The sequence below is a fragment of the Macrobrachium rosenbergii genome, chromosome 54 (assembly GCF_040412425.1).
Source record: "Macrobrachium rosenbergii isolate ZJJX-2024 chromosome 54, ASM4041242v1, whole genome shotgun sequence".
Classification (NCBI taxonomy): domain Eukaryota; kingdom Metazoa; phylum Arthropoda; class Malacostraca; order Decapoda; family Palaemonidae; genus Macrobrachium; species Macrobrachium rosenbergii.
Genome location: NC_089794.1, coordinates 28,940,698 through 28,950,697, shown reverse-complemented (window position 1 = coordinate 28,950,697; position 10,000 = coordinate 28,940,698). Strand labels below are relative to the sequence as shown.

Genomic DNA, 10,000 nt, shown 5'->3' with positions numbered 1-10,000 from the left:
CGACCTTGAAAGCTTCCTCCTTTGCAACTTAGGTGACTGAGCTTTATCTTTTCATCTTATTTCATCCTAAGTTATTTTGATTATTTAATTAACTAAATTTTGAACAACTTGACCTATCTAACCCGGATTAGTTCTACTTCAAGTTAATTTTAAAGTTACTCTAAATGTGTAAATGTGTAAATTGTCTTAATCTGTTAACTTTTATTTTAACTTCCAACTAACCAACTCCTGAAACTTTTAACAAGATGTCTTTTAACTCGTTCACCCAATTTAACTTCTAACCTAAGTTACCTAAACTTAAAATTATTATTATTATTATTATTATTATTATTATTATTATTATTATTATTATTATTATTATTATCACATCTCAATTCCCATTTCAACTTCGTCTTCACATCACAACAATATCGAAATTCAGATTTCCATCCCTGAGAGCGACGCACCTCGACGGACGAGCTGCGCATGACTTCGTTTCGTACGCGCCCACGCATGCGCAATAATGTGGCGACCCGCCGTTAATAATGACGGTAACGAGACAGCCGAAACAACCGCAATTTTCACGCAATTCGGCCTGCGTTGGAGTCGTGTATCTTCTGTCAATATTTTCACTCGGTTTCTGTTGGCGTTTGCACGCCATCGTCATTATTTTTTTCATCCGTGTACCGTTGACGCCTAGCCTGGCTTTAACCTTGAATAGTCTTTGTTCTTTTATCCGTGGTGCCTTCCGGTTATTCCCATAAGAAGAAGAAGAAGAAGAAGAAAAGCGAACGTTAAAGGACTTAGAGTAGGATGACGGAATGGCTGAGAGGACAGTCGGGTTCGCAGAATTATAAAAAGTTGAATCGCCACTTTTGGAGGTCGCTAGCGTATCCAGCGGTCGTGTTTTTTTTTTTTTTTTTCTAGTTAAGTTAAAGGATATTGTAACGAATGGTTCACGATTAAGGGTCGTTCGGGTTTTATCCTTCTGCAACAATCAATATTTTGGAGCTACTCTGTTTATCCTTATTGTTATCTAGGTACCTTAAACGTGGGTATTATGTCATAATCCGGGTATCCTATTGGTGTTCAACGACACCTGAGTATCCTTGAGTTCAGGAATTCTATGGGTGCATATTGATGCCAAAGCATCCTGAAACATGAATATCGTAACATCATCTGAGTACCCTATTTCCACATGACTGGAAAATTATATTGACTCTCAGGCCTCATTTTAACCCACTGCCGATTTCAAGCAGACTGCTAAAAGGCTTTGCTTCAAGTTACTGTATCGCTTTTGTTTTTACATAGAATATTCTCCTGACACCTGGGTATCTTAATAAACACCTGTATACTGTACTGTAAACAGAGTGTAGATTGCAACTTGATTATCTTAATAAACTTCTGGGTAACGTCTGTAAACAGCGTGTAACTTGAAACTTGTATGTCTTACTAAACACCCACTGTACTGTAAACAGAGTGTAGCTTGCAACTTGAGTATCTAATACACATCTGGGTACTGCATTTAAACTGAGTTTAACTTGAAACTTATGTATCTCATCAAGAACAGAGAACTTAATTCCAGTGAAGAATCTGGCTACCACTGCAACCTACTGGTAACTGAGTATCCCATTCTCTCCACAGATGGGGACCACCGGGCTGCTGTGTATAGTGCTTCTGGCAGCAGGGGCCAGCAATGCCTTCCCGCAATACGCTGGGCAGCCACAGCAAGAGCAAGATGAGCCACAGCAGCAGCAGCAGCAGGAACCAGAGCCAGTGGTGACCCAGCTCACTGAAGACCAGAAGGAAGGCCTGGCCAACTTCTGGTGGCAGAACCAGGGCGTCTTCGATTCCCAGGTAGGTGCTTCTAGATTCTCAATGCCGGAGGTTGACTTCGAGGAACAATGAATTTAATAATCAATGTTTTTTTGTACTGATGAGTCAGCATGAGACTCCCTAAAAGCTTGTGAAAGATGCACGTTTTCCCAACACAGGCTTAAGAGAGTCATTGTTTTTTAATACTGACGAGTCAGAGTGAAACTCCCAAAAGCTTTTGAAAGATGTACCTTGTCTTAGCACGGGCTTAAGCTAATTATGAAGATGATAATCATTGTTTTTTTTAAAACTGATGAGTCAGTGACAGACTACTAAAAGCTTCTGAAAGATGTTCTCCGTCTTAATACAGGCTGAGAACAATAGAGATGATAATCATTGTTTTTTAAAACTGATGAATCAGCCAGAGACTCCTAAAAATTTTTATCTTAACTGTGGGTTTTCAGTTTACTGAGAAGTTTCTGTTTATCTTCCTGGTTGGTTTGATTTGGCCAAGTGAGAGAGTTCCACAAGGCTATGCCAACTGGGGAGGTGGGGGGGGGTCTAACTCCCACAGCCCCACCCCTTTTCCCCCTCGGGAAAAATTTAGAAACTAAATATGAAAAGATGCAAAAACTGAAGGATGTAGCTCACTCTATCTATTCACAATGCTACGAGAAAAAATAATATAAAAAGTTCAAAACTTTTACAAAACATAAGGAAGACAATTTAAGAAATATCACAAGGGTCCTAGAACGTTCCGTTATTTATAAGAGTGAAGGAAAGGTCGCGGAAGGTTTCCAAAAGGAGCGAAAGGTTACAAAATGTAATGGACAGTAAACAGCTTATACTGTTCCTCCTCAGGCCATTGTATTGCGTTGATCTAAAAACCCGTGCCATAAAAATCAATCAACCATGTTAAGAAAAAGCTTATTTCCAAAACGTCCTGTGCATTACCTGAATAACATAGTATTGAGGAACAAGTCTGCCAAAACATTTCGTCATTGGGACCCTTGATAAGGTGCAAAAGTTTTATTGAAAAGTGAACTGTGATATGCTGGTAGCTAAATGTAATTCATCGGCAAGGTACAAAGTTTTGAGTTCACAGAAAGCTAAACTTAGTTCATATTGTTTAACCTTGATCTGTGACATAATAGGCAGTCACCTTTATGGAATGCTAAAGATAGCTTACTATTAGACATAACAACACCCAAAAGGTGAATAATAACTGTTTTTTTTTTTTTTTAGAAAACTACATGTGAATAGTGATGCAAACATTTCATCTGTAGCATGATATGCAGATACAAAGTCCTGACTGGTAAACAGTGAGGATATATTTGGTTAGGCTCACTCCAGATGAGCCTTTTGTATCTGTGCTATCTCATGATCACTAAAGCATCGTTGGTTCTTGAATGCAGTTATTGCTAGTTCCTGACTATGTATATTAATACCAGATAAAAAAAAATTCGGTCATCCCTTCCAGGAATAACATTCACAAATTCAATGAAAAAATATTAGACCAGGTTTAAAATCTGCAATTCAAGGGGATGCTTCTGCAACAACACATTTTGTTTCTTGTAATACAGAAATTGGTACCCACACCTTCTTTCATAAAATCAATGACCTCAACCATTGCAGAATCCTGGGGGAACAGTTGTCGTTGTCCAAGAACAGAGCTCTCAGCCAGAAACACAAGGCCCTGAAGACTTTGCAGATGCCTTCATTCCTTCACCATCACCAGACTGTGCTCCTGTAAGTTCAAGTGCTGAACCACTTTGAAATCATACTTTGTACATAGTGTTATATGCTAATTCAAGTTTAATTTTAGATGCCTACGTCAGAGTAAATATCATATCTGTTTTGACTCGTTATTTTTATCTGAAAAACTCAACACAAAAACACTGCAATGGTGTTCCTAATTTTAATTTCCTCTTTAACTTTTCCAGCGCGAAGGCTGCATTCCCTGGCAATACTGTGTTGATGGAGTTTTCACAAACACAGGTGAAGGACTGCTGTCACTTCGCACACCTACTAAAGTTCCAGAAACTGTGAGTATACTGATTGTTTGAAGGCTCGGCACGATCCAAATTTTCCCATTGATTTCTATCATTTTTTGAACTAGTTTAGCAAGAAGAAGTTATTTCTGATGACTGACGCTTGAAGAGGTTCTCATTTTTCTCTTCTCCTGTTTCTCATTTCAGTATACACAAAAGTTATGTGGACAAATAGGGAACCTCTGCTGCCGTATTCCAGACGAACTTCTTGCAGCCCAGCAGCAAGGTCAGTCCAGCAATGCTGGACCTTATGGAGCTGGAGGTGAAGGGATTATTGAGGTCACAAGCACTGGTGGTGCAACTGGCGGCGTAGCACCTGTTCAGGAGCAAACAGGCAGTGCAGCTGGTGCCCCAGCACCTGTTCAGGAGCAAACAGGTGGTGCAGCTGGTGCCCCAGCACCTGTTCAGGAGCAAACAGGCAGTGCAGCTGATGCCCTAGCACCTGTTCAGGAGCAAACAGGCGGTGCAGCTGGTTTCCCAGCACCTGTTCAGGAGCAAACTGGCGGAGCTGTTGTTGGCTCTCATGCAACAAGTGGTCCTGGTCCCCATGTGGCCGGTGATGGTCAGATTGCCGAGGTTGTTGGCCCTGCAGTTGACAGCACAGTGCAAGTTGCAGATCAGACTGGGGTACCATCTACATCAACTGTAGTTCAGACAAGTGGAGGGGGAGCATATGGCCCAGGAAATACTGGGGACTTAACTGAAGTGGTTACTGTTGTAAAAGATACTGAATGTCCAGCTCACACGCACGACTGCGTTCCTCACTTCCAATGCATTGACGGGGAAATTAACACCTCTGGTGCTGGCCTTATTGACCCCCGCATTCCGCCAAAAAGGGTAGGATATCCTATGAAAAGATTTCCTCACTGACAATGCCATTAACTAATAGTTCTTATAGTTCGTATGTATTGGAAACATCTTCACTGATATCATAAGTGGTATCATCTATAAGGTGTAATCCACCTCAAAATTCTTTCTTAATTTCAGGAATGTACTAGTCCTGATTTTCCCGAGGTACCAGGAAAGTGTTGTAGGATCCCAGGTGCCACACCTCCACCAGCACCAAAACCTGTACAGACATGTCCAGGCAAAGCAGAGTGTGTCTCCAAAGACCTCTGTAAACATGCTGGTGTCGGACAGCTGAATCCAAGATCAGATCTTGTAAGTAGTTTGCATGGATTATTTATCAGTGTGACTCTTAACATATGCTTTCAGATTCACTCAATATGACAGCAACCTCACAATGTGCACCAAAACTCACTTCTGAATCCATAATTATTTTCAGAATGGTCCTTTTCTTATCATTTTTCAGTTTTGAAGTATCATGAGCCACAATAGGAAATAGATGTTTCTGTGCATTTAGCTGTTCTTGTTGGTTACACCTTCTTGTTCTTTTCATACACTCCATGTATGTATAATTTTACAATATACTAATGCACACTCATAATCAAATATCTTCAGTTTAGCTGATTCTGGCTAAATGACTCATCTTTTCTCCTTTGATTTCAGGCATGCTACCTTGACTATGTTGATGACACAGACTTCACGGCTGGAGTTTGCTGTGAGCCTCCAGCACCTGCTCACTTGGAGACATGCCCTGGTAGTCAGCAGTGTGTGGCTAAAGGAGCGTGTGCTGCCCACGGTGCTGCCGGCTATGATGCTTCCAAAATACTTGTAAGTGTCTACTGCAGTTGACAGATCTGGTCAAAATCTTGATTTTGGTCTCATTCGCTGCTAGTAATGCCAGATTAGTAATAGTACGCACAATACTAATAGAATCTTTTATAAAAAGTAAAAAGCCACTGTAACGTATATGAGCGACTGTATTTTTTCAAAATACAAAATTGGTTAAAAAGGGAGCTTTCGACCGTTTGCACAATGGTCCTCTTCAGCCAACTTGGCCGAAGAGAACCGTTGTGCAAACGGTTGCAAGCTCCCTTCTTAACCAATTTTATATTTTGTAGAAAAAAATAGTCACTCATATACATTACTAAAGCTTTATACTTATTATTTCCGGTCACAGTATAGTGATGCACCACAGATAATCCTTCTATAATGTTCAATGTAGAAGTTGAAACGTTTGACTGAAGAATTTTCAGGATTGTTAGTATCATATTCTTTTTTTCAGACCTGTCACATACCAGGTGGGTCATTAACTGGTGAGTGCTGTGATCCTCCTCCTGTACCAGCAGGTCCTACCCCTTTGACCAAATGCCCAGACACCCAAGAGTGCGTGGAAAACCATCTGTGTTCAGCTGATGGCACTATCAATACAGACGGTGCTGGCCTGATCAATGTTCGAGTGTACCATGTAAGTAGCTGCTCATCACTGAAACTGAAAAATTATTTGTCAGTAAAGTTAGTTCTGTCTTTTTGACAGCAGTATTAAAAGTCAATGCCTTTATAAATACATCACCACTCGTTTTAAACTGGGGACTTTGCACTGAAAAATTTAAAATCTTGATTTGATATACACTCTAGCTTCAAGACATACATTCCTAACAAGTGTACGGAAATGTATCTTTGGCTTTGAGCTTTCTACCTTAAAAGCAAGAACAGATAAAAAACAAAATTACAAGATACATGACCTCCTTGGAAAAGGTAGCATCACTCTCGCCATTTAGAGTTTTATACAATGCTTGATTTGAAAAAAAGAGCTGAGTCCACAAATATGAATACACTGGTAGCATAAAATGCTTGAATAGATTTTTTTTCTTTTTCTAATCTCAGAAACCTTGTTACCTGGACGCTGCCACTTCTACCACTGGAGTGTGCTGCCAACCTCCCACTCCTCCGGCCCCAACTCCATTGAAAACATGCCCTGGTACCCAAGTCTGCGTATCTGAGGCCAGGTGTGCAAGTGCAGCAGCTTCTGGTGCAGCAGCTACCAGCTATGTTGTGAGTACCATTTCACTAAAGATATGTGGATATAAAATAAATTTCATTTTCAAAGGATGGTTGTGCCAGCTACAAACCTTTCTTAGATTTTCCAAAATTCACTGATTTCTTGTTTTGTTTTACAGGCTTGTATCTCTCCTGATGCCACAACTGGCACTGGAGTCTGCTGTGACTCTCCCATACCAATCGTCGAAGTATGCCCAGACGATTCTGTATGTATTCCTGAGACACTTTGCCAGGGTGAAATCCTTAATGCTAAAGAGGAGTACATTCCATTTGGCACTACTGGTGTTTGGACTCAGTGTCCTTTGAGTGGTGACCTCAGCACGCCAGGCGTTTGTTGCCGCAATCCTGCAAAACAAACTGACCCGAGTGACTACACAGCCGCTGGACAGTGTGGTGTAAGAAACGCAGCCTTGGATCTGCGCTCAAGTCCTCTTCTTCAAAAGAATGAAGCTCACTTTGGCGAATTTCCTTGGCAAGCAATTGTATTCTTTACTAACTTCACCTTCAAGTGTGGCGCTTCCATTATTGATGATCGATGGCTTCTCACTGCAGCTCACTGTGTAGATGGCTACAAGCACGGTGACTTCAAGGTCCGGCTAGGAGAGTGGCAAGTGGACAAGTACGATGAGCCACTGAAATACCAGGATGTGAACATTATTTCCATCACAGTTCATCCCGATTTCAAGTCTGCCTCACTGCACAATGACATAGCGCTCATCGAACTTGAAACTCCTCTCGTTTTCCAGTATCACATCAACTCAGTCTGCCTCCCCAGTGTCAACCAGATACCTGAGAGTGGAACACGCTGCATTGCCTCTGGATGGGGCAAAGACGCATTCACCGGCAACTACCAAGCCATACTCAAAAAGGTCGACGTACCATTTGTCGCAAGGGACTACTGCCAACAGTTACTCAGGAAGACTCGACTAGGCAAGTACTTTGTCCTAGACAAGTCCTTCATGTGCGCAGGTGGAGAGGAGAACAAAGATGCCTGCGAGGGTGATGGAGGTGGACCTCTCGTCTGCGAAGACCCAGCCACTGGGAGATACTATGTTGCTGGCATTACTGCTTGGGGAATTGACTGTGGGGTCAAAGACGTCCCCGGAGTCTACGTTAACGTGCAGCTCTTCAGACCATGGATCGATGGAATAATCGCCCAGACTGAGCAGCAACAGCAGGGTTCCTCTGGTTATGGGCGGTAAAGAGGTGCTTGTGAGCACTCAGAGCTGAGTAGCACCACTAAAACAAGTTAATAACTTTATGTATTTATGAGGCATTAAGTAGTTATGTAATACTCATAAACCAATATTCTGTGATACTTTTCTAGATAAATACAGTCCAGATAAATTTTAAAATATACAGTTGTTTTCAATCTTTAAAGGGTTCTCCTGTCTATAAAGTGGCAGGGAAGCACAATGGCGACTTGTATTAAAGGTTAAGATTCGATTTACATTAGGGTAATTGACATAAAATCAAATATTAAGAGGCTCTCCCAGTAATACACTATTCTTGTTAAAGGTAAAACAAAGAAAAAAACGGCTCGATAACTCTTTTTATAGCTTATGTAAGAGAAGGCCATGGGAACAAGCAGCCTAGTGCCTTCGGAAAAAATAGAAAAGGTTTGCTGAAGACTAAATGGTGGACGGTATGTGTCTGACTATAAAAAAAAAAAAAAAAAACTGGGAAAAAAACCGGTTACAGGACTTCGGGAGACCGGAAGCAGGGAAAGAAGTCTGAAACTTAGGAATACAGTAATTAAATGTGTAACCAAACGCTATTCCTCCTCTTAAAAGAAGGAAGGCCATGTCAGCTGGGGTGAAAATTATACACATCACAGCACTGATTATAGTAGGCATTACTTTAAAAGGAGGCCTGTAGTGAACCCAATTTAGCCACTGAGAACAGGATCATATTCACAGTATCTGACAACCCAGCGATAGGTAATTTTTATCAATGAATTGTAATTAACTTCGTCAAAGGTTAGCTCAAAGAAATTAATTCAATTATAGACATTTTTTATAAAACTAAATCAGTATTTAAACGACGCATATATATGTGTGTGTGTGTGTGTGAGACAGTGTTTCTCGTCTTTTTATCTTATTTATTTATTTATTTATTTATTTATTTATTTATTTATTCAGCATTGAAAAAAGTTACCTAAGAGGAGGTGCAATGAAGGTTACCACCAAAAGTTAAAAAATAAGTGGGTGAATGAACGCAGCCCTGAGGAACACCAAAATGTAAGAGAATTAGATGTTGCGACAATAAAAACGCATACAAAGTATACGTACATTGAAATAAAAATGACTACAAAGAGAGAAAAATGTAAAATAAAATACAACACCCAAAATGCCCACAAACTCAGTGAACAAAGCCAAACAATCACCAAAGGAAAAAAGATCCTTGAGGACACGAAGCTCCTAAACGAAAGTGGTTGAAGAAGCGACAACCAATGACGCTGTTAAATACATTACGGACATCAAAACAAATGACAAACGAGCTCTCTGGGGAGGACAAACATTAGAAAGGTAATAGTGTAAGTCCTACCAAGGACTTCTCCTTGCATAAGACACCATAACTAGCCTAATTAAGAAGTGGGTGTGAGAAACAACATTTGAGAAAATGAACATCAAGATATAAATATCTTTGATCTAAAGTTAAAATATTTATTTGGAATACACACACACACACGCAGTTACTTAATCACGCAGTTAGTCATAAATTATATATATATATATATATATATATATATATATATATATATATATATATATATATATATATATATATATATATATATATATATATATATACTATATATATATAATATATACTCTATATATATATATATATATATATATATAATATAATATATATACATATAAAAACGACACCAATGCCTTAGATAAGACAACACACTACAAAACCCTACAAAAAAAACCCACAACAAAATGAAATTTAAACCAACAAAACTAAATAGTGAATACCAGCTTATCTGAGTCCAACCAGACTCTCACAGTTTGTCACGCATCGAACGATACTTGTTTGCCCGGAGGCGTTCCATTTTATTTTATTTTTTTGGCGGGTGACCTTGCGGGAAAGGAAGAGACAAATGACTGATGCCAATGCGCAATTTTGAGCGGATTATCCCTTTAAGCTCGTCAGTCGAGATTATGCAAGAGGAAGGGTTATTTTCCCTGGGAATTCCCGAGTTTGGGTCTTTGTGGGGAACGGGATTGCATCCTGAAGGA

At 39.9% G+C, this 10,000-nt stretch overlaps 1 protein-coding gene across 1 annotated transcript in view; it reads left to right on the top strand.

The window, feature by feature from the left end:
- LOC136834924 (uncharacterized) overlaps positions 1-8,106 on the top strand; it is a 9,756-nt gene extending 1,650 nt beyond the window's left edge. The window contains exons 2-10 of the mRNA XM_067097762.1: positions 1,624-1,836; positions 3,430-3,543; positions 3,738-3,839; positions 3,993-4,682; positions 4,833-5,006; positions 5,355-5,519; positions 5,974-6,156; positions 6,576-6,743; positions 6,869-8,106. Of these exons, the coding sequence (XP_066953863.1) occupies positions 1,624-1,836; positions 3,430-3,543; positions 3,738-3,839; positions 3,993-4,682; positions 4,833-5,006; positions 5,355-5,519; positions 5,974-6,156; positions 6,576-6,743; positions 6,869-7,951 (2,892 nt within the window). The 3' untranslated portion in view covers positions 7,952-8,106. The remainder of the gene's footprint in view (positions 1-1,623; positions 1,837-3,429; positions 3,544-3,737; positions 3,840-3,992; positions 4,683-4,832; positions 5,007-5,354; positions 5,520-5,973; positions 6,157-6,575; positions 6,744-6,868) is intronic.
- Positions 8,107-10,000: the final 1,894 nt, after the last annotated feature.